Here is a 25,407-nt window from a genome sequence, read left to right on the forward strand (position 1 = left end):
TTAATGGGAAAAAAAAATATTTTTTTTTTACTTTTTTAACTTTTTTTTCCACACAGATGAAATTTTTCTCTGGTGAAATTTGTTTTGCCCCATTTGTGGAACCGAGCAAAAAAATATTTAAAAAAAAAAAAAAAATGCATTTTACAATTTTTTTTCTTTGTAAGCCTCTTTAATTGTTTTTCATCTGTCAAAACGTGGGGAAAAAAAATTCAGGGGGGGGGAAACAATTTTCATGTGTGGAATTGAGTGAAATTAGTTTTTCCTCAGCACAAAATATTTCAGGAGTGTGGAACTGAGCGAAAAAAAAATCTGTAGAATAATAAAAATTCATGTGTGTAACCCAGCATTTTCTCTCTGGATGAAATGTTTTTCTCTCGCCTGCAAAAAAAAATCTTTTATTTTTTTCCACAGATGGAAAAAACAAAACTTTGAAAGATTATGCTGTTTTTTCCCACCAGTTTCCTGGAAAAAGAGGAAAAATTCTAATGGAAAAGTTTTTTTACTTGTTTTTCCACATGAAAAAAACATTTTTTTTAAAAACTTTTTAAATTTTTCTCAGGTGCTCAGTTTTACAAAACAATTGTAAAAATAAAATCACGTTTTCAAAGATGGGAAAAAAAGTTTCAAACTTTCAAAGATTATGCTGCTTTTTTTCCAACCAGTTCCCGAATAAAAAAAAAAAAAAAAAATGTAATGAATTTTTTTTTTTACTTTAAACATGACAAATGTTGGAAAGAAAGTTTTGCCAGGATAATCTTTCTCAGACTCCAATTCCCCCCAAAAAAGAAAGAAATGAAAATCATGTGTGTAACCCATCTTTCTGGAGGACATTTTTTTCTTTCTCTCCTGAAAAATAAAAAAATTTGCTCAGTTTTACAATTTTTTTTTTTTTTTTTTTTCTCACGTTTTTGTAGATGGAAAAAAGGACTTAGATTATGATGCTTTTTCCACACCAGTTTCCTGGACAAAAGAAGAAAACATTTTAATGGAAAAAAAAATTTTTTTTTTTACTCAAACTTTTTTTTCACACAGATGAAATTTTTCTCTGGCGAAATTTTTTTTGCCCCATTTGTGGAACTGAGCAAAAAAATAAAAATAAAATGCATTTTACAATTTTTTTCTTTGTAAGCCTCTTTAATTGTTTTTCATCTGTCAAAACATGGGGAAAAAACATTCGGGGGGGAAAACAATTTTCATGTGTGGAATTGAGTGAAATTAGTTTTTCCTCAGCACAAAATATTTCAGGAGAAAAAATAAAAATTCTCAGGAGGAGATGTGTGTGAAATTTTTTTTTTCTCTGTGTGGAACTGAGCGAAAAAAAAATCTGTAGAATAATAAAACTTCATGTGTGTAATCCAGCATTTTCTCTCTGGATGAAATTTTTTTCTCTTGCCTGCAAAAAAAATCTTTTTTTTGTTTTTTTTCCACAGATGGAAAAAACAAAACTTTGAAAGATTATGCTGTTTTTTCCAACCAGTTTCCTGGAAAAAGAGGAAAGATTCTAATTGGAATTTTTTTTTACTTGTTTTTCCACATGAAAAAACATTTTTTTTTTAAAAACTTTTTAAATTTTTCTCAGGTGCTCAGTTTTGCAAAACAATTGTAAAAATAAAATCACGTTTTCAAAGATGGGAAAAAAAGTTTCAAACTTTCAAAGATTATGCTGCTTTTTTTCCAACCAGTTCCCGAATGAAAAAAAAAAATAATAATTTTATGACATTTTTTTTTTACTTTAAACATGACAAATGTTGGAAAGAAAGTTTTGCCAGGATAATCTTTCTCAGACTCCAATTCCCCCACAAAAAGAAAGAAATGAAAATCATGTGTGTAAGGACATAGATTATGATGCTTTTTCTACACCAGTTTCCTGGACAAAAGAAGAAAAAATTTTAATGGAAAAAAATAATAAATTTTTTTACTCAAACTTTTTTTCACACATGAAATTTTTCTTTGGTGATTTTTTTTTGCCCCATTTGTGGAACCGAGCAAAAAAAAAAAAAAAAGCATTTTACAATTTTTTTTCTTTGTGAGCCTCTTTAATTGTTTTTCATCTGTCAAAACGTGGGGAAAAAACATTCAGGGGGGGAAAACAATTTTCATGTGTGGAATTGAGTGAAAAACAGGACAAAATATTTCAGGAAAAAATAAAATTCTCAGGAGGAGATGTGTGTGAAAAAATGTTTTTCTCTGTGTGGAACGAAGCGGAAAAAAAATCTGTAGAATAATAAAAATTCATGTGTGTAACCCAGCATTTTCTCTCTGGATGAAATGTTTTTCTCTCGCCTGCAAAAAAAAAATAAAAAAATCTTTGTTCGGTTTTACAAAAAAAAAAACTTCTTTTCACGTATTCGCAGATGGAAAAAAAGGAACTCTGCATGATTTCTTTACCTTTGAGGGATAATCTTTCATTTTACTGAGCACTTTTTTTTCATGTTTACACAGATGGAAAAAATGAGACTTTGAAAGATTATGCTCTTTTTACCAACCAGTTTCCTGGGGAAGAAAAGCAAAAATTCCAATGGAAAAAAAAATTATTTTTTTTTACTCTGAAACTTTTTTTTTTCACAGATGAAATATTTCTCAGGTGAATTTTTTTCCCCCATTTGTGGAACCGAGCCAAAAATAAAAAATAAAACGCATTTTATGTAGCTTTTTTTTTTCTTTGTAAGCCTCTTTAATTTTGTTTCTATCTGTCAAAACATGGAGAAAAAACATTCAGGAGGGAAAAACAACTTTCATGTGTGAAACTGAGTGAAATTAGTTTTTTCTCAGGAGAAAATATTTCAGGAGAGAAAAAAAAATACACTCAGGAGAAGATTGTTTTTCCACTGGAAAAATGTGGGTTTTTTTAAGCATAATTTTTTTTCTCTGTGTGGAACTGAGTGAAAAAAACATTCATGTGTGTAACCCAGCATTTTCTTTCTGGAGGAAATGTTTTTCTGGAAAAAAAAAAAATATATATATATATATATATATATAACAAAATAAAATTTGCTCGGTTTTGCAAAGAAAAAAAAAAATTCAAGTTTTCGCAGATAGAAAATGTTTAATGTTTTTCTGGAAGAAAAAAATAATAATAATAATAATAATAATAAAATAAAATTTGCTCGGTTTTGCAATAAAAAAATTCAAGTTTTCGCAGATGGAAAAAAAAGGAACTTTGAAAGATTATGCTGTTTTTTTCCCCCATAAAAAACATAAAATCTAACGACAAAAAAAAATAACTTTAATAACTTTTTACATGACACAAGTGGGAAAGAAAGTTTTGCCAGGATAATCTTTGTAAGCCTGTTTAATTTGTTTTCCATCTGTGAAAACGTGGGGGGAAGCATTCGGCAGAGAAAAAAATTTTCATGTGTGAAATTAGTTTTTTATCAGGAGAAAAAAATAAATGAAAAAAACATGAATTTTTTTTTTTTTTCTCTGAAACTTTTTTTTTCACGTTTTCACAGATTAAAATTTTCTCAGGTGAAATTATTTTTCCCATTTGTGGAACCAAGTGAAAAATTTTTTTTTCATGATTGAAAAGATTGAAAAATGACTTTTCTCAGAAGAAATTTTTTCCCCCAATTTGTGGAACCAAGCAAAAAGAAAAAAAAACAAAACTTTTTTTTCTTTGTAAGCCTCTAATTTTTTTCCATCCGTCAACACGAGGGGAAAAACATTCAGGAGGGAAAAAAATATTTTCATGTGTGAAATTGAGTGATATTAATTTTTTCTCAGGACAAAATATTTTTCAGGAGAAAAAAAAAAAGAAGATTGCTTTTTACTGAAAAAATCTGGAGGGTTTTTAGCGTAATCTTTTTCTCTGTGTGGAACTGAGTGAAAAAAAATATGTAGGAAAAAAACATTCATGTGTGTAACCCAGCATTTTCTTTCTGGAGTAAATGTTTTTCTCACTCTCCTGAAAAAAAAAAAAAAAAGTTTGCTTGGTTTTACAAGAAAAGGTTTTTTTCACGTTTTCGCAGATGGAAAAAAAGGAATTTTGAAAGATTATCCTTCTAAGTAACAGAGCAAAAATAAACGCTTTAGCTCAGTTAGGAAAAAAAAACAGATGGAAATAATGACTTTTCTCAGGAGAAATTTTCTTTTCGTAATATTTCTAAAGGGACTTTAAAAGATTGTCCTGTTTTTTCCCCACTAGTTCCTCGACGGAAAAAAAAAATTCTAATGAAAAAAATGTACTTTACATATGACACACGTGGGGCAAAACATTTTTCGCCAGGATAATCTTTGTAAGTCTGTTTAATTTGCCTGTTTGTTTCTCAGGAGGACATTTTTTTTCTCTGTGGAACCAAATCAAAACACAATTTCAGGAAAAAAAACAAAACAAACGTTTTTCTCTCTCGAGGAAATGTTTTCTCTCTCCTGGAAAAAAAAAAAAAATCAAACAAAAAAGTTTTGTTCAGTTTTACACACACACACACAAAAAAAGTGTTTTTTTTTTCTCATTTTGCAGATGGAAAAAAAGGAACTTTGAAAGATTATGCTGTTTTTTCCAACCAGTTTCCTGGAAAAAGAGGAAAGATTCTAATGGGAATTTTTTTTTACTTGTTTTTCCACATGAAAAAAACATTTTTTTTTAAACTTTTTAAATTTTTCTCAGGTGCTCAGTTTTGCAAAACAATTGTAAAAATAAAATCACGTTTTCAAAGATGGGAAAAAAAAGTTTCAAACTTTCAAAGATTATGCCGCTTTTTTTCCAACCAGTTCCCGAATGAAAAAAATAAATAAATTTTTATGACATTTCTTTTTTACTTTAAACATGACAAATGTTGGAAAGAAAGTTTTGCCAGGATAATCTTTCTCAGACTCCAATTCCCCCACAAAAAGAAAGAAATGAAAATCATGTGTGTAACCCATCTTTCCGGAGGACATTTTTTTCTTTCTCTCCTGAAAAATAAAAAAATTTGCTCAGTTTTACAATTTTTTTTTTTTTTTCTCCATGTTTTCGTAGCTTGAAAAAAGGACTCAGATTATGATGCTTTTTCTACACCAGTTTCCTGGACAAAAGAAGAAAAAATTTTAATGGAAAAAAATAATAAATTTTTTTACTCAAAGTTTTTTTCACACATGAAATTTTTCTTTGGTGATTTTTTTTTTGCCCCATTTGTGGAACCGAGCAAAAAAAAAAAAAAAGCATTTTACAATTTTTTTTCTTTGTAAGCCTCTTTAATTGTTTTTCATCTGTCAAAACGTGGGGAAAAAACATTCAGGGGGGGAAAACAATTTTCATGTGTGGAATTGAGTGAAAAACAGGACAAAATATTTCAGGAAAAAATAAAATTCTCAGGAGGAGATGTGTGTGAAAAAATGTTTTTCTCTGTGTGGAACTGAGCGAAAAAAAAATCTGTAGAATAATAAAACTTCATGTGTGTAACCCAGCATTTTCTCTCTGGATGAAATGTTTTTCTCTCGCCTGCAAAAAAAAATAAAAAAATCTTTGTTCGGTTTTACAAAAAAAAAACTTCTTTTCACGTATTCGCAGATGGAAAAAAGGAACTCTGCATGATTTCTTTACCTTTGAGGGATAATCTTTCATTTTACTGAGCACTTTTTTTTCACGTTTACACAGATGGAATAAATGACACTTTGAAAGATTATGCTCTTTTTACCAACCAGTTTCCTGGGGAAGAAAAGCAAAAATTCCAATGGAAAAAAAAATTTTTTTTTTTACTCTGAAACTTTTTTTTTTCACAGATGAAATATTTCTCAGGTGAATTTTTTTCCCCCATTTGTGGAACCGAGCTTAAAATAAAAAATAAAACGCATTTTATGGAGCTTTTTTTTTTCTTTGTAAGCCTCTTTAATTTTGTTTCTTTCTGTCAAAACATGGAGAAAAAACATTCAGGAGGGAAAAACAACTTTCATGTGTGAAACTGAGTGAAATTAGTTTTTTCTCAGGAGAAAATATTTCAGGAGAGAAAAAAAAATACACTCAGGAGAAGATTGTTTTTTCACTGGAAAAATGTGGGGTTTTTTAAGCATAATTTTTTTTCTCTGTGTGGAACTGAGTGAAAAAAACATTCATGTGTGTAACCCAGCATTTTCTTTCTGGAGGTAATGTTTTTCTGGAAAAAAAAAAAAAAAAAAAAAAATATATATATATATATATATATATATATATATATATATATAAATAAAATAACAAAATAAAATTTGCTCGGTTTTGCAAAGAAAAAAAAAATTCAAGTTTTCGCAGATAGAAAATGTTTAATGTTTTTCTGGAAAAAAAAAAAAAAAATAATAATAATAATAAAATAAAATTTGCTCGGTTTTGCAATAAAAAAATTCAAGTTTTCGCAGATGGAAAAAAAAGGAACTTTGAAAGATTATGCTGTTTTTTTCCCCCATAAAAAACATAAAATCTAACGACAAAAAAAAATAACTTTACACATGACACAAGTGGGAAAAAAAGTTTTGCCAGGATAATCTTTGTAAGCCTGTTTAATTTGTTTTCCATCTGTGAAAACGTGGGGGGAAGCATTCGGCAGAGAAAAAATTTTTCATGTGTGAAACGGAGTGAAATTTGTTTTTTATCAGGAGAAAAAAATAAATGAAAAAAACATGAATTTTTTTTTTTTTCTCTGAAACTTTTTTTCACGTTTTCACAGATTAAAATGTTCTCAGGTGAAATTATTTTTCCCATTTGTGGAACCAAGTGAAAATTTTTTTTTCATGTGCATAGCTCAGTTTGGAAAAAGAACAGATTGAAAAATGACTTTTCTCAGAAGAAATTTTTTCCCCCAATTTGTGGAACCAAGCAAAAAGAAAAAAAAACAAAACTTTTTTTTCTTTGTAAGCCTCTTTAATTTTTTTCCATCCGTCAACACGAGGGGAAAAAACATTCAGGAGGGAAAAAAATATTTTCATGTGTGAAATTGAGTGATATTAATTTTTTCTCAGGACAAAATATTTTTCAGGAGAAAAAAAAAAAAGAAGATTGCTTTTTACTGAAAAAATCTGGAGGGTTTTTAGCGTAATCTTTTTCTCTGTGTGGAACTGAGTGAAAAAAAATATGTAGGAAAAAAACATTCATGTGTGTAACCCAGCATTTTCTTTCTGGAGTAAATGTTTTTCTCACTCTCCTAAAAAAAAAAAAAAAGTTTGCTTGGTTTTACAAAAAAAGTTTTTTTTCACGTTTTCGCAGATGGAAAAAAAGGAATTTTGAAAGATTATCCTTCTAAGTAACAGAGCAAAAATAAACGCTTTAGCTCGGTTAGGAAAAAAAAACAGATGGAAATAATGACTTTTCTCAGGAGAAATTTTCTTTTCGTAATATTTCTAAAGGGACTTTAAAAGATTGTCCTGTTTTTTCCCCCACTAGTTCCTCGACGGAAAAAAAAATTCTAATGAAAAAAATGTACTTTACATATGACACACGTGGGGCAAAACTATGGAGCTAAATCAGGGTCAAATGTTTTGTACTTGAAAAAGTAAAATTTGAAACTGAAATTTCAAGTTTTGATCTTGAATTTTGAAAAATACATCAACGTATTCAAAATAAAAATAAATGTACAAAAAGTTTTTTCAAGTTAAAAATAATTATGATCAACTCTGTTAATTCTTTTGAATAAATCATTTATTTTCATTTTTCACTTTCATATGTTTTGATATTTGGGATCCTATTTCTTTCAGTTGCATGTTTTATCTTTTCAGATTCAGATCTTAGTTTTTTTACAGTTTCAAATCTTTTTTTCAGTTTCAGACTTTTGACCCTGATCTAGCGTGGGGGGCGTGGCATCAGCTGAGAGGGGTGTGGCATCATGACAGACAGCTTAACCAAAAGGCTACAGACCTTCCCCTATCATGTTGCCTTCAGGGAACGTAGGATCTAAAACGATTCGGCTACGCCACATGATTGGCAGTGAAAAAACTGCTGTCAGTGACAAACTTCCATTTGCACACCATGCATGAATATCCTGCACAGCTAAAACTGTTTTAATTTCCAAGGCTGTTTAGATGTGAGATGTGGAAGCTGTTTTAGACAGTACTGAGGACCAATTGTAGTACAGGAGCGACAAAATCACGCCAGATTGTGCACAGACACCCACACTTTAAGTACTGAAATGTCCGATTTCCACGTAGCACTGTTAATGCCTCGCAGTGTCCGCTGGCCGTGGCGTCCGGTTCTGCTGGCTCACCTGCTGGACCCAGCACACAGGTGAGAAAAGTAAGGTTGGGAAATCGTGATAAATATCAAAATGAGAGGTCGTTTTGTAACAACATACAATGTTTCTGGCATCTTTTAAGTGGTGAATTATCAAAGCTAGAGGTTAAGCATAGGGCCAACGTTAGCATCGAGTGGCTGCTAACGCAGTAGTAGGTAGTAACGTTAGCCTATGTATTGCGTGAAAAACACAGATAATGCTGTTAATTTGATTAAAGGTAGTGCTGTTTTGTGGTTGCAGGAATGCATGGGGTGCTGAAAAAAACACAAAACGACCTCTCATTTTGATATTTATCACGATTTCCCAACCTTACTTTTCTCACTTGTGTGCTGGGTCCAGTGCTACGTGTCGGACATTTCAGTACTTGAAGTGTGGGTGTCTGTGCACAATCTGGCGTGATTTTGTCGCTCCTGTACTACAATTAGTCCTCAGTACTGTCTAAAACAGCTTCCACATCTCACGTCTAAACAGCCTTGGAAATTAAAACAGTTTTAGCTGTGCAGGATATTCGTGCATGGTGTGCAAATGGAAGTTTGTCACTGACAGTAGTTTTTTCACTGCCAATCATGTGGCGTAGCCGAATCGTTTTAGATCCTACGTTCCCTGAAGGCAACATGATAGGGGAAGGTCTGTAGCCTTTTGGTTAAGCTGTCTGTCATGATTCCACACCCCTCTCAGTTGATGCCACGCCCCCCACGCTAGATCAGGGTCAAAAGTCTGAAACTGAAAAAAAGATTTGAAACTGAAAAAAAAGGATCTGAAACTGAAAAAAAGATTTGAAACTGAAAAAGAAAGATCTGAAACTGAAAAAAAACTAAGATTTGAATCTGAAAAGATAAAACATGCAACTGAAAGAAATAGGATCCCAAATATCAAAACATATGAAAGTGAAAAATGAAAATAAATGATTTATTCAAAAGAATTACCAGAGTTGATCATAATTATTTTTAACCTGAAAAAACTTTTTGTACATTTATTTTTATTTTGAACACGTTGATGTATTTTTCAAAATTCAAGAACAAAACTTGAAATTTCAGTTTCAAATTTTACTTTTTCAAGTACAAAACATTTGACCCTGATTTAGCTCCATACAAAACATTTTTTTCCAGGATAATCTTTGTAAGTCTGTTTAATTTGCCTGTTTGTTTCTCAGGGGGACATTTTTTTTCTCTGTGGAACCAAATCAAAACACAATTTCAGGAAAAAAAACAAAACAAACGTTTTTCTCTCTCTCGAGGAAATGTTTTCTCTCTCCTGGAAAAAAAAAAATCAAACAAAAAAGTTTTGTTCAGTTTTACACACACACACACAAAAAAAAAGTGTTTTTTTTTCTTCTCATTTCGCAGATGGAAAAAAAGGAACTTTGACAGATTATGCTGTTTTTTTCCCCCACCAGTTACCGGACGAAAAAAAGAAAAAAATTCTAATGAAAAAAACTAACTTTACACATGAAACACGTGGGAAAAAAGTTTTGCCAGGATAATCTTTTTAAGCGTCTTCATTTTTGTTTCATCATTGAAAACGTGGTGAAAAAAAATAAAAAATTGTCAGGGGAAGATCTTTTCCTTGAAATTGTTTTCCCCGTCTCTCCTTAAAATAAATAAATAAATTAATAAATTAATTTGCTTGGTTTAACAAAAAAAAGGATTTCACCTTTTCGCAGATGGAAAAGGAGAACTTTTCATCCTGTTTTTTTTCCCCCACCACTTCCCATTTTTAATGAAAAAAAAATAATAATAATAATTTGGTTTTACACCAATAAATTTTCATCTGAATAATGTTTTTTTCATAATTTTACATAAGGAACTTTGAAAGATTATGCTGTTTTTTTTCCCACCAGTTCCCGGATGAAAAAATAAAAAATTCTACTGAAAAAAAAGATTAACTTTACACATGGCACAAGTGCAAAAAAGTTTTGTCAGGATAATCTTTGTAAGCCTGTTTAATTTGTTTTCCATCTTTGAAAACGTGAGAAAAAAACACTCAGGAGAGAAAAAAAAAATTCATGTGTGAAACTGAGTGAAATTCGTTTTTTCTCAGGAGAAAACAAAATTCTCAGGGGAAGATAATTTTTTCCCTGAATTTTTTTTTTTTTTTTACTTGAGGATATTTTTTTTTTTCTGTGTGGAAAAGAAAAAAGTAAAAAAAAAGAGAGAAATAAAGTGGGTTTTTTTTTTACATTTTCACAGATGGAAAAATAAAAAGGGAAAAAAAAGCAACAGTATTATCCTGTTTTTTTCCCACACTTTTCACAGATGGAACAAAAGGGAATTTTGAAAGATTATCCTGGCAAAACTTTTTTTCCCACCAGTTCCCAGATGAAAAAAGTACTTAAAAAAATTAAGAAAAAAAAAAAAAAAAAAAAAAAATTCCTCTGAAAGTTTTTTTTTCATGTTTTCACAGATTGAAAAAAATTAAGGACTTAACAAAAATGATCCTGGCAAAATTATTTTAATTATTTATTTTTTTCCCCCACCAGTTCTCAAGTCATAAACCCTGGAGAGAAAACAATTTAGATCAGACAACTGTAGGATGTTACATGGCCCCATGAATTTAACAAAAGTTTTTACATGATTTTTTAAAAGTAAATCCTGGATGTGAACTGGAAAAGTTCTGATTCTGGGTGAGCTGGTATGAAACGACCCTAAAACATGAATTCAGCTTGTCTCAAACTGCTGCTCGGGCAGCTGTTTTACCTGCAGCTGTTTCCCACTTCAATGAGTTTGAGGACGTCCTCTGTGCACTTCACCTCCCTCTCCTGCAGCCCCACCACCTGTACCTGCTGCTTCCCATCCTCCAGGACCCGTAACTTGGCTTTACGGTTGAGCAGGTCGAACACCTTTGAATACAAACACATCAGCCCTGTCAGGACGTCTGTCATGTCTCTCAATGCTGCAACATGAAGTGAACACATACAGATAGAAAGATAAACTAAAACTACTTTGACTTCAGAGTGCGACTACAGAGTTGTTCAGGAAGTGTGGAGCTGCTGGTGTCTCCTGGTGTCTTTTTGCAGTTTAGGGTTAGACAAGTTCAAATGATATTCACCAAAAATAAAGTTTCCAGAGGTAAAAAAATATTTTGTTTTTCTCAAATCTGTCCAGAGTAAACCCTCTTCCCAAACAAATCAATTACGGATCTCTGAAACATCTCCGACGCTAACAGTAAGCTAGCTGCTGTGCCGTCTGTGAAGTGTTGTTTTTGTTTTCTTTCCTCAGACATGCACAAGTTGGAGAGGAAAAAACACTGGGAGAATCACAGACCTGTCTTTTGATTTTGATGATCAATACTGAGCCTCATTTCAGTCGATTAGATTTAGATACAACATTGTAACATGAATCATAAAATGACACCAACCTTCCCGCTGTAAATCTCAAAAAATGTGGCAAAGATCTGGAGGTCCAACTTCTTGTAATTTGGCTTCTTTATCATGAGAAAGACGTCTCTGGCTGCACGAGGAAAGAAAAAGAGACACTTGAATCACACCTGAAATGGAGCAAACCAGCAGCGAAGATAGAAAGATGAGGGAGAAACTAACCAGACAGTGCATAGATCCCTTTAGAGCAGTCCTGGTTCTTTCCTGAAAAGTCTCCTCCCATCGTCTAAAAACAGAGACACGAGTTAAACCAGGAGGAGGACACAAACAAAAACTCTTCTCAGGTTAAAAACACTCACATGTGTTTTTCCACTTCCAGTTTGTCCGTACGCAAAGCAGGTCGCCATCCCCCTCTCAAAAATGGTCTCAACCAGCGGCTGAGCAGTGAACCTGCGAGCACAAGAGCTTCTGTTAGCAGGCAGATGGAGCGCTAAAGCGTTCAGTAACCTATTAATAATAATCCCATAAAAAAAAAATGTAATAATAATGTCGTTCTGAATCTGTTGCTGTAAATAACACAAACACAGAAATGTCTGTTGCTCTTTAGCCTTGGCTTAACGAGGCTGCTCAAGCTACCGAGCTAGCCATGCGACTTGTGAGCTTATTAATCAGACCATGTGAGCATTTTCTGCTACAAGCCAAATTTCTCTCCAGCGGGGTAATAAAACACTGAACCGCCATAAAAAAACACATCACCTGTAAACCATTTCATTGGTGGAGTTCTCGTCAAAGGCGTAGTCGAATCGGAACGTTTGGTTCTCCAGGTAGCGCGTCAGGTCGACTTTCTGCTTGGGCTCATGGACCATCACCACGTCCTTACTGGGAATGGTGATCACGTCCAAATCCTTCACCGTCAACTCTGAAGAGACACAGACAAGATATTTATTTACATTTTTTGCACGTGTAACCATATGCATCAAAGAAAACAGCATTTGTTGACACTGAGTGTTCAGACAGAACAGACAGGCTGAACACAAAGTCAACGAAAAGCCAAGACAGACTGCATCTCAAGGAGAGAGGAGGCTTTCCGGAGGAGCTTTGAACGAGGATGCACAGGTGTATCTGCCCGGTGACCAATCACAACTGATGTATTTATTTAGGTGTCGACGCGTTGTTCGTTTTTAACCCTAATGTCTGTGATTAAGCTGCACAGTAGTTTTCTGGGGCAGAATAAAAACTGGTCAAATTTGTGCGAATGACTCGAGGTGAAAATTTGCTTTGTTCTGTTTGGATTCAAAGACTGAATAAAGAGACTCTCACCTTTTTTATTGAGGGGACGTGCACGCACACATACACATATCCTGTGCTCCTCGATCTGAAACATCAACAGACAAAATGTGCTGTTCAATATGTGTCGTTAAAGGAAAAGTTCACCCAAAAATGTAAATCCAGTCATTATCCCCCCCCCCCTCCCCATGTTGATGGAAAGTCAGGTGAAGTTTCGTAGTCCACAGAACTGCTGCACATTTTTTACCACTATGCATTTTATTGTTATACAGATTTGGGGGGTACTTCAATGATTTAAGTACTTTACACTAAATCAGCAAACGTGGCTCTAAACCAGACTCACCAGATCATTGCTGGTCAGCGGCCTGTAGTCCAGACTGGCTCTGAAGTCTCGGATCATACACATGATTTCATAGTTTGGCATGTTGACATCCACCTCCTGAAATAAATATCAGTTTACGACGTGTACATATGAGGATGATGTAAAAAACAACTTGGAAGCCAATCCTGGTGTGTGTGTGTGTGTGTGTGTGTGTGCTCCTCACCTGTGCCCTCTTCTCTCTGAGCTCCTGTTGCTGAAGTCGCCTCTTCTCTCGTTTCTCCTGCAGTTTCTCCACCTCCTTCACACAGTTGGATTTCCTCCGTGCTGGACAGACGGAGCAAGAATAATATAAATAATCACAATTAACAACCAGATTAATTAGGGATAATGCTCGTGTTAATCTTTGTTTCACTTCCCTACACTGTCTGCGAACCTAAGACCATTAAACGGGTCACAAATATACAGTTTTAATTTAATAACATGCTAAAAAATAACAGCTGGTCAGTGTAGTTTTAACAAACAATGGAAAAACAGAGGAATTAGTGCATTAATTGGGGATTATTTACAGTGTGTGTGTGTGTGTGTGTCATCATGGCACAATGTGGTGTGATGTGTGGACAGTAAAAATATGGAAGATTGAATCCTCAGAAGTGATTCTGCAGATTTCCACGTGTTGTGTTTTTTTCCACAGCGTTGTACATTTATGCTAATTCCCACCGCCACAGCTGACAGCTCAAACAAATGCTGTAGTATGAGTCGGAGTGCAGACGCCAAGCTGAGCGAGTGACTGTGAAAGAGCCTTTGACGCCCTCACACCCACAGCTGTGAGGGAGCATGACATCACCCTCCGCCAGAAAATAACAACACACACATGGAAACGACCTCATCAGAGATGACAAAAACTGAGGCGTGAGGACTCGCGTGACCTCTGACATGTATGATCCAGACGTGTTACCGTTCTGCTGCTGCAGCAGGGACTGGTTGAGGGCAGACTGGGGAGGGATGGCTGGTGGAGGAGGCTCTGAAGGTTGGCTGTGCTGGCTGGGACGGGCTCGGGTGGTTCCCACTGCTGCAGCTGAGGAGGACACAGGCCAACAGAATCTTCAGTTCCAGAACAAACAAGAGACAAACTATTCTCCCATTTACCTCCACTGCTTTCTGTGCATGCAGACAGATGTGGTTTCAGTTATAGAGCTGAAACTATTAGTTAATCCATACGTCAATCAACAAAATTAATTGGTCACTGTTTTGATAGTTTTGTTATGAATCCCTCAGGTCAAGATAGGAAAAAAAACTTGTATCTTTCAAAGGTGATTAAAAAAAGTACCTCTGTTCTCCCGTGGAGCATTCTCAGCCTTGGGTATTGCTGTAATCCGTTTGGTCTGAAAATAAAAACACAAACCGGACTGTAACCAGGGTTTTCACTGCCACCATTGGGATTAAGTGCAGCACCCAAGACAGTCTGGGCACCACAAACCGTAAAATACTAAAACCAGCGTGGAGAGCATCAAAATGAAATGACACTTCCCAGATCTAACGGTTGTAGTTAGTTCCCAGTGGACACAACTAAACAAATACTGCAATGAATTGAATAAACACGACAGAGTCAAGGCATTTGTGTTTGAAAATATAAAAAAACAAAGAGTTAGACCGTAAAGCATGAGCACTGATACACAACAGTGCACATTAAACCCAAACCTACACCCTCGACAACAAAGTCAACACAAAACACATGACTTGGATAAATGAGCTGACGTTGAGCAAAAACTTCAGATCAGGAATCATGAATAATCTCTGAGAGTGGTCCTGATCATTGATCTTTGGTAGAACAACAGGTGAGGAGCAGACCTTGGGGAGTTTGCTGGTTTTGGGGACGTTGGAGGGCGGAGCTTCAGGACTCTGTGGGATCTCCTCGTCAGGAGCAACATCTGGATTCAGAGCAAAGACGCTTTCCAGATCGATCTGAGGCAGAAACAAGACACAGAATATTATAACATTTATTCAATCAGGGGATCTCATTGAGATTTAGATAAATTTTTCCAAAAGAGAACTGAAGTGAAACAGTAACGTCCGTTTCAAACGGGGATACCGATAGCCGATAATCACCTGCCTCTCATGGCTGATACTGATAAGACAACTGATAATTTCACATTCCCTAACCTGTGGTTCGTTCACACCTGACTGTTAGAAAGGCTCAGATGTAGCGAGCACAGATGGCTCATCTAATAATCCACAGCTGTGAGAAGATCTATTGTTAAACTTGAAGACTTTTCCCTCCTCTCCGTCTTCTTCTTGTAAAAAACATCCACACCAGACGACAGGTGTGGCTCTACACAGGTGCAGCAGCTCGACGTCAAGGATTCTTCTGTTTCTCTGTTTATTGGCTGCTCACAAACTGACTTTAAAGGTGCAGACTGCCACCTACAGTGTGGAGATGCTGCACTTGGTAGGTCAGCAAAAGCAATTTGGCCTTTTTGTATTATCGGCTCTATAATCTGCTATAATTGTACATTTTTCCATTATTGGGAAAACGTGTCGTGCATCACTAGTTTAACACTGTTGTCATAATACTGGAATTTCTAACTTTGATACAATACCTTGAAAATTATTAATATTCAAGACCAGATCCTGGACAATCCTAGTTTTACGTGTTTTAGTGGCCGTATAACAAACACCATTTCCCACAAGCCCTAGAGGTTTGCAGTCTAAATTTAGAGTCTGACTTATCTTATTTTGTTAACAGGATTTAACCCAGGCTGTTTAGGCTGAGGGAATTTACAAGAATCAAACTGACAACTTAAAAATCCAGCATCGGTCGGGCTCTAAAACAGTCTAATAAGCACAATGTGGAAAGGAGTAAATACAGCATATGATATTGAGATGTAATAAAAGGTAATGCTGCACATGAAAAGACCTCATTTACACCCTTTTCATTGTCAGAGTTCTGGCATTTATGAGGAGCTTTTGAGCAGATTTCAAAATGTCGATATATATAAAATGCTTCACAATACATGCTCAGAATATTATGATATTATTCACGTTTAATTTGAATCCATTTTGATGGTGCAAAGTGGGGGAAGGTCACCGAGTTCAGTATTTCCTCCTGATGAACGAGAGATGAAACATTTTGAGGCAGCTTTAGCAGCAGACATTTATAAATGACTCTTAAATAGAAGCTAACCTCTGCGCTATGAGCACAAATAAAGCTGTCTCTATTTACAGGACTAATGTGTTTGAATGCAAGTTAATTCCACTGCGTCTCAGTGACTCATATCACTTTCCAGACACAGCGAAGAGACGGGGAGTAATTCACGAGAGGATTTGTTTAACATGAATGATGAGAGCAGAGAAACATTCAGGTGGACAGGAAGTGAGAGGCTGAACGGGTCGGCTGTACCTCTTTCCCTTTGGTGTCTCCGTTCTCGATCCACTCCACCGTCACACTCTCATTGTCCTCATGCAGTGATGTGACCATCGCCTGGTGAATCCGTCCTGCAGAGAGAGAGAGAGGGAGGGAGGATGTAGAGAGATGCTCGGCCGGTTCTGTCAACGCCTATAGAGTGCTGCAGGGATGACGTATTTTTGTAGGCTAACCCGGAAGTTAGCTCTGCCCTGGTTCCCTCCACAAAAAGCGAGATAATCTCCACGGATGAACACCGCTTTGTGATTTCTGAAGCATCTATCTAGCAGTAAAAAGCTAATGTTAGGCTACAAACAGACGACATCACGGTCACATGGCTTAAACGTCACCACCACTCAGCGTCTTACTACAGTTACTATCCAGGTTTTCTATAAACTGATCAATGTACAAGTTGTAAAGTCAGAGTTAGAATAGTGTGTAACTAAAGTGGGCCTGTAAAGACGGACTAGTGAGTAGATGAGTCTCCGTGTTCGCTGTGAGGACGTTTAATGTCCCCGACGACCTCTGTAGACGGAGGTCGCCCCCCCAGCAGGACGATGAGCCCCGACACGCCACAAAAACTGCTCAGGAAAGGCTCGAGGAACAAAACAAAGAGCCCAAGACGTCGATCAGTCCTCCAAATATCCCAGATCCCAATCCAGTCGACCATCTGTGCGACGTGCTGAAACAAGTCCGATCCATGGAGGCACCACCCCGCGAAACAGGACCCAAAGGACCCACTACAAACATCCCGGTGCTAGAAAACCACAGGACGCCCCCAGAGCTCTTTGGACCATGACTTGACAGATCAGAGCTGTTTTGGCAGCACCAGAGGAACCGGCACAATATTAAGCAGGTGGTTTTTTATAGGGGAGGGATGATTATTCAGCATTTTTTGATTATTCCGGTATCACTGATTTTTCTGTCAGATTGCCGATTCAATAAACTAATTTAAAAATGTGCTACTTTGGCTCTGATGCAACGTCCTGTCACACAACAACGTCTGAGCGGTAACACGTCACAATTAATGGCCAATAATGAGCCAGAACTGAACCAGAACCAGCTCTCCTTTCACAGAACTGCAGTTGTCAATATGAGCAGATTTATTGTGATTTTCATCTTTTTTACGACCTTTTCTGAGCCCAGTCGGCTCCATGTTGGTGTTGAGTGAGACGATGTAGCTCACTGAGCAGTTTAACACAAAACTACATGAGATTTTACTTTAATTACAACAAACTGAGACTTTATTGACTTTGAAAATGATCTTTTAAACTGACAAACATCATCTGTGTGCTTCATGACACGATTCAAACAGGATCAAACATGTATTTGTCTCTCTACACTGACGACTGTACAGTTTGTTTCTGAACTAAGGTCCGAGGAGGTCCACCAGACTTCAGCTCTCTACAAACACTGAATAATTTGAATCTGCCAAGTAACTAATAACTAAAGGTAACAAATAAATGTAGTGGAGAGGAGCAAAATGGAAATGCTGAAGTGAAGTACTTGAAAATTGTACTTAAGAACAGCACTTGAATACACTGTTGTCGAAATAATGACATGAAGAGCTTCATTTTTCTATTTATGTGTATCCCCTGGGTTTTGATGCTGTGGCTGACTGGTGCAGACATTAACACATCTCATGAGCCAAACACCTCAAAGGGGTCGCATCGTTTTCAGAAAATGTAATTCAGACCAAAACCACGACATCAACGCCCAACATCTCAGATTCCTGCAGTCCCAGTTTAACCCTTAAAATAAGGATACTGGGATGCTGAAGGGTGTGGCTCGTGATGGATGGTGATCACACTTTCATTCACTGCCTCACACACAACTTGAGGAGCTGCATTCACTGGATGTTCACTGGTTTATGAGCAGCCCAGTGAGACTTTAAACAAAAACACGTCTGAGTGGTGAAATCAGGTTATTTTTTTGGGGGTGAGGCAGTGAGATGAGCTGCAGTCTGAGGAGGGGAGAGGCCCCCCTGCGAGCAGCCATCCATCAGATGCACAGGCCACCGCCGGATGATGCAGTGCAGCTCCGGAGGGTTTCAGCCATGATGCGGAGGAAGCGGAGGGAGCGGCGGGGGCAGGTGTCATTTTGGTCCGGACAGCTCAAGGGGAAGAGCGGGGGGGGGAGCGCGGGCTTGACAGGCGGGCGGGTCCGTGCACCTGTGCGGCGGCTGTCCGGCGTGTGTCAGTCGACAGCAGCGAGACAGAAAACACCGCTTCTGCCGGTTTTCACGGCTCCTCGGCCGCGGCGGTTCAACTCGACAGCCGCCGGTTGAAAAAAAAAAAACCGTTGATGTAGCCGCTTGCTAGCTTAGCTTAGCGGCGAGCGGTGCCGTTAGCTGCTCTCCGTCCGGACCCGCCGGCCGGTGAACGTTAGCCCGAACCCCGCCGGATGGAGAGCGGTGTGTGTGTCCGTCTGCGTGTGTGTGTCTGCGTGTGTGTGTGTGTGTGTGCTAGCTACGCACCGTCGCTCCGCTTGATCTCCACGTAGATGCCCACGAAGATCTTCCCGAACATCCCCGCCATCGCTCCGCCGCGCCTGCCGTCAACTGCGCGCGTGCGTTCCGAGTGGTGCTGCAGAAGCTGAGGTCACCAGCGGTCAGCCGCGCGAGGGGAGCGAGCCGCTGCGCATGCGCATGCGCGGGGCCGTGTCACCCAGAGGCAGCGTCTTCAGTTAAAGGGTGATTTCACCTGTTTTTCCTGCACGTTAAAGGGGGAGTTGTGTTATTTATGATATTCGTGAGAACGCAGCAATATCAGCCGATACACGCACATTTTATTCCCATTGTTGTCATTCAGACTCTTTAGCAGACAGGTTGCAGACAATCTGGCCATTGGCAGGGTCCGCCACATACAAACAAACTGAAAACAGTATGAAATTGTGTTGTTCTTTAAGGTCAGTTTGTTTATTCGGTTTATTCAGTCATGAAAACAAAGAGAGTCAGTACCAACTTGCACCTCATGTAAATTCTGCCTATATCTCTTTATTCTATTTATACCTTTTATATTTCTCTATTTTAATCTTATTTTTTCATTTTATTTTATATATTTTTTTTTATTTTAACTAGCCAACTGTCCTGAGTTGTGTTGTATATCTGCTAAGTGTTGTGTATAACTGCTCCACGTGCCTTGCCTTGAATTGCCCTCCGGGGACAAATAAAGTTTTTTGAATTGAATTGAATTGAATTAAACAATCAGTCAATAAAGATCTTTCTCTTCTCGTTAACATTTCGTCCCCGAAACTACAGAGTGCAGCTTTAAAGCAGAAGTAAGTTATAAATAAGGCTAAAAAAAATCCAAAAGTTACAATTGTGTAAAAGTATAATCAGACAGATGTAATGTATTTACAGACAGTGGCTGAGCTACATGAGATCAGCACAAGCAGACAGAAAGAAACAGTTTGAAACCTTGAGTTAAAATAGTTTTATGTGGGCTCCACAGTGTTGTATAAAGAAGAGCCCGACAGATACGTGATTTTTAGGGTCGATATTACAAAGTAAAGAATTGTGATGTCTTTATATTAGCTGATATATGCACATTTTTATCAAGGATCCATTAAACACACACACACTAAAACACATGACAGAGATATGTGAAGGGGGCAGGATATTTTACAGTTTAACAATAAACTTTACTCTTTACTGTCCAAAACGATACCAGTGCACTAAAACATTAAAGGGGCACCGTGTGGTTTTGAAGAAGAAATTCAAACTCAGAATTTTAATACTTACAATATTAATGGGGTAATAATTCAAACTCAGAAATATTACTTTTTCATAAGTGAATAAACAAGCTGCTCTGATTCAAGATCCCTTTAGCAGACACGTACACAGAAGAACGAAATGATGTTGCATCTGGCTCAAGATGCTGAAAACTACATAAAAAGATACATGTACATATTCAGATATACATATCTGTATATACATACTTAAAAGGGGAGGTCAATAAAAATAATGAAATGAACAGTATGTGCAAGAATGACTGAAGATGTTGAGTCAGCGGTCGACGCAGTGGTGCTCCTGGTCCACTCTGTGCTGGAGGCCTTTGAGGCAGCGAGGACAGCGGTGGGACCTGTCGTCCCTGTGTTTACGGCTGTGGGTGATGAGGTTGGAGCTCTGGCTGAATGCCTTCCCACAATCTTATTTCATTATTGCCCTTTGAACTCAATCATATAACCTACAACACTGATGGATTAAGAAACTCCTTTGGGTCGTTTTATTTTATTTAACAGAAATGATTTTTGCTCATTTGACTCTGAATGGATTCAAATCTAAAGATATTTTGATAACTTGTATGATAAGTTGTATACTTCAGAGTCCTCTCAGTAGTTCGCTATCTTATTGTTTCGTCGCTGTGGGGTGGTGTGACTCCTGTAGTTGCCATGGTTACATGACCAGCACACACAAGAAAGCCTTAAAAGCTCAACATTTTAGTGGCAAAGGACAAATACTGTTGAAATCTTAAAGAAAATGATCGATTTAACATAAAACCATGTCATTTTTCAATAGTCAGTATTAGATGAGTGGTGGAGGAAGTACTCAGAGCCTTCATTTATGTACAAATACATACAACTATGACGTGACATTATTAAAATGATCTGCGCGCTGGAGGAAGATGCTGCACCATTTCTTCTTTTCTTTCTTCTTGCTCATGAGCTCTTCCAGCTGGGACTTCATGGAGGTTTCTTTCTCCTCCCACTCCTGCTCCTTTTCCTGCAGCATCTTGTTGAGGCCCTTTGTGAATGAGGGATGTGTTTTCCTGCTGCCACTCCACCTGATGTCTGATGGATCTTTCCAAAGCCTCCTTTTCTTCCTGTTGCATATCCTGCACAGTCTTCTTGAAACCTTCTCTGGCCTGAATGAAGCATGTCTTGTCCTCCTGCCACTGCATAAGACGGATGTCCAACTGTTGCTTGACTTCATTCAAAGCAGCCATAATGTGCTTGTGTTGTTGCTGCTCCAGCTGATCCTCATAGAGAGCTCTGGATTTCTCCATCTTCTCCAGCAGAGAGGTTTTCTCTTGCTGCCAGCAGAGGCGCTCGGTCTCCAGCAGATCCTCTGCCTTTGTCAGGGCAGATGTGATCTTCCTGGTCTCCTCTCTGGGAGAAGCCTGGGATCTTTCCAAAGCCTCCTGCTCCTTTTCCTGCAGCATCTTCTTGAGGCCGTTGCTGCAGTTTGCTGATTTCAGCTCCACAATGCAAATCAACTGAAAGTCAACCGGAAGAGACCAGAGTGACGTCATGTCATCGGGTCTATTGGATACCAGTTGTTTGAATATATGAACGAAATGATTCTGAAAATAAATGAACTCAAGTATCAGAAGTCATTTTCAGGCCATAAATGTACTTAAAAATGTAGTAAAAGTAAAATTATACTTACGTGATTGTATACTGTATGGGTTGACTAATTATTAGATCCAATATTAAAGGAAATGCAAAAGAAATTCAAACTCAGAATTTTAATATTTACAATATTAATGAGGTAATAATACAAATTCCATATTAACTCTATATCTAAATATGTATGTTTTCCATAAGTGAATAAACAAGCTGCTCTCAGAGGAAAATAAGGTCCCAAGAACACTGTTTGAAGCTAGAAAGGTGGCAGGGTCCACCACATGTAAACAAAGTAAAACAATATAAATTGTGTTGTCCTTTAAGGTCAGTTTGTTTATTCAGTCATGAAAACAAAGAGAATTTGTTTATTTAGTTTGTTTAGGCAGAAATAAAATCAGCCAATGAAGATCTTTCTCTTAATTTTTTGTTTCTCCAAAACTACAAATTGCTCCTTTAAAGTGAATATGTGAAATATGTAGTACAAAGCCTTTTGTGGCTCCAGAGGAAGCTGAGTGTAATCTGATAAATTGATAAAGTGATGTCACTCAGTGGCTGGGTTGCATTGTGGGCAATGTAGGCGGCAGGTGTGGAAAAGAAAGACGAATGTATGAACGTTGCTAATGCCAGCTAACATTCGAGCAGTGCAGTATTCTGGGTGCAACCTGTAGATACGGCAACTACCAAGACTGTTGATGCTGACGCTGTTACACTGTTCACTTACAGACCTTGTTAGAAGCTGGAACCGACTGTCAGAATTCTCCAGAATTTTACATTTTTACATCAAATTCCCACCTTTAATGATCTACTTTACAAGCTTCCTTAAATTTAAAGGAACATGTGGCCAATGTGCTTCACTTAACGTTAAATGAACTCCAGCCGACTTCTGGCCAATTGGACCTGCTGTTCAGTTCATTTAGAAATCTAAATTTGTATATAACTCTATTATACATACATCATTTTGTTACAACAGAACAGAGAAATATGAGCTGATGGGTTGTAACGTTCTGTCACTGAACACACGGTGGCAGCAGAGACACATTATACGACATCAGGTGAGCAGTTAGTGGCGGGTTGAGTCACACTGTGTGAAGGAAACCAGAGACGATCTGCTGATGGATCACACCAGCCACGAGGCCTGTTCACATGTTGACCCGCGAGTACTCAGTAGTTATTATGACATTATTACATGAGTACTCAGTGATCATGGCTCGGACCACATCCATCTTTAAACTCTGCCTTCACTTTAAATTGAATTAGGCCACTCTGTAGTTACGTCTGTCGATAAGCACAAAACTACGGAAGCCCTAAACAGTCATAAGTCAAATATTATTTCCTTCAGTTTCCCGGGATAACGAGTTACATTTAATTTGTTAAGTTATTTATGTCATTATCACAGAATAGCAAATGAGATTACGAGATAATTTTGTCGAGATCTCGATGAGAAAACTTTGTTCATATAATAATAACATATTTTACTATCTCCTTGTATGTGTACTTCTGTAAAATTTGATGCCTCTTCATTTTGTTGTTTTGGTTTTTGTTGCTAATTATCTTGTGTGGCCGGTCCTCTTCCAGGTCACCACGGTGGAGAGGACGTTGTGTGACTCAGTCGTCACAAATCTTCTTTTTTTCCTGTTAAAAGGTTTTTCCTCACTTGAATCGAGGGTCTAAGGACAGAGGATGTCGTTCACTGTACAGATTGTAAAGCTCACTGAGGCGATGTGATTGTGATTGTGGGCTATATTAAAAAAAATGTATTTGATTTAACATGTATTTAATCAAAAACTTTGAACCTAGGCTGCTATCTTAACTATTAAAAATATTAAAACATGCAGTTTTCTTTTTTTTACTCATGTATTTTCTTTTTCTATTGTGAAAACTAATAAACAGAGTGAAGAAAAATGGTAAGTAGTGCATCGTTTTAACACAGCAAATTCGGAGCTTTGCAGGTCAGACGTCAGGAATGTTAAAGTCCGAGCCCTTCGCTTTATTTCAAATCCGGCCCGTCTAGAACAGTAGTTGAATAGACATGATGTGAATTAATTTCCATATGTTACAACTCATAAGTTCGTAGTTGTCGATTTGTCGATATATGTATCTCCCACTCTGCTCGCCCAGGAGGCGGAGTAACCCCGAGGTCATGCTCAGGATCACAGGTGTGTGTGTGTGTGTGTGTGTCCAGGTGCCTCCACCCACCTGCCGTCCTGCTGCGAACCAACCATCCACCCTCTAACATGACTGGAGACTCCCTCCTCAACTTATTCACAACCCCCCTTTCTCACTCTGTCATTAACACACACACACACACACACAGACACACAAACACTGACACATCCCCTCGCTACCCATCAGTCCATCCGGTCCCAGAGGTGTCGGCCATCAATGTCTGTCGTAGGCGTTTCCCCAGCAACCACAGCCTCCCCTTGTCAGACTTTAGAGAGTGCTTTTTTTTCTATTTGTTTGGTTTCTGGAGGATTAATGGACACACGTTATTGTGCGGCTGTTGTGTGTGCATGAATACGGGGGCAGAGGACACACCGACGCATGAAAACGTAACACAATGAATTACATTTTCTGTGCAATTACGCTTCTATAAAAGGATGCAAACTCCTCGTGACATCTGAGTGTCACGGGAAACACGCTCCTGAGTTAATTTGTCAGACTGAATCCAGACCAGCTATGCATGCATGCATATTTCTGAGGATCATTCGCATTATTTTACATACCAATATTCCATGTAGCGCAGCTATACTGCAAGGGATCTATTTTGCAATCATGGATAATTCATGATCTGCACAGACGCTGCGTATGAAAATCCTTTGAAGGCGGTTTGGGACTGGGGAAATTCCCCCTTCTTCCACTTGCCTTCACTTTGTAAAGGCCGTGCTTCTTGTTTCAGCGCCTGTGAATTCACACGGCGAGGTAATGTTCCTCTCAATCAGGCAGTATGACTCACCTGTGGTGAGGGGGGAAATATCAGCTCCCTGTATTGGATTTACAACATTCTGCCGCGGTTTCATTCAGACATGTAATGACTTGTACAGTTTAAATGATCTCTATGAGACAGAACTGACGCCTGACATACAAAGAGCTGCGTTTACATGCACAACACTGTCCCGATAATGATCGGGAGTATTGATCTCATGAAGTGCTCACACTCCTGACTACACTGGAAGAGGGAGTGCGTCAAATTGTGTCGACATGTGCTGCTTGATCACCTCGCGCCCTCATTTTTATCAAATATCTGACCAGTTTTTTAAAAGATATAATGTAGATCTTTCTTCTACAGCAGAGTGACGAACGTCTGTTGGATCAGCTGGTCATGTTTCTGTTGTAATAGTCTATGGTGGCTGCTCAGAATGCAGCATTTCACCACAGAAACACCAGGCTGATGTACTGCCACAACACACTTGAGGTAACTTGAGTATTTTTTGAAAGCGTCTGCTCTTTTCCAATCAGTTTCTAGCTGCTCCTTTCCGGATGATATTGTAAAACAAACAAACCATCTTTTAAAATATGATATCTGCAGATGAAAAGATGCAAATAGACGGGGGATGGATTCAGA

The 25,407-nt window shown here is 37.5% G+C and overlaps 1 protein-coding gene across 1 annotated transcript in view; it reads right to left on the reverse strand.

Annotated features, from left to right (window-relative positions):
* The window catches only part of LOC141005595 (kinesin-like protein KIF2A), a 26,939-nt gene extending 7,896 nt beyond the window's left edge, over positions 1-19,043 (reverse strand). Inside the window, exons 1-13 of the mRNA XM_073477508.1 lie at positions 18,973-19,043; positions 16,494-16,588; positions 14,945-15,058; positions 14,424-14,478; positions 14,052-14,171; positions 13,320-13,420; positions 13,118-13,213; positions 12,808-12,862; positions 12,244-12,406; positions 11,847-11,937; positions 11,710-11,773; positions 11,529-11,620; positions 10,868-11,010 (exon numbers count right to left, since the gene is read on the reverse strand). Coding sequence (XP_073333609.1) covers positions 10,868-11,010; positions 11,529-11,620; positions 11,710-11,773; positions 11,847-11,937; positions 12,244-12,406; positions 12,808-12,862; positions 13,118-13,213; positions 13,320-13,420; positions 14,052-14,171; positions 14,424-14,478; positions 14,945-15,058; positions 16,494-16,588; positions 18,973-19,033 — 1,250 coding nt within the window. The 5' untranslated portion in view covers positions 19,034-19,043. The remainder of the gene's footprint in view (positions 1-10,867; positions 11,011-11,528; positions 11,621-11,709; positions 11,774-11,846; positions 11,938-12,243; positions 12,407-12,807; positions 12,863-13,117; positions 13,214-13,319; positions 13,421-14,051; positions 14,172-14,423; positions 14,479-14,944; positions 15,059-16,493; positions 16,589-18,972) is intronic.
* Between the last annotated feature and the right edge of the window lie 6,364 nt (positions 19,044-25,407).

The sequence above is a fragment of the Pagrus major genome, chromosome 12 (assembly GCF_040436345.1).
Source record: "Pagrus major chromosome 12, Pma_NU_1.0".
NCBI classification, from domain to species: domain Eukaryota; kingdom Metazoa; phylum Chordata; class Actinopteri; order Spariformes; family Sparidae; genus Pagrus; species Pagrus major.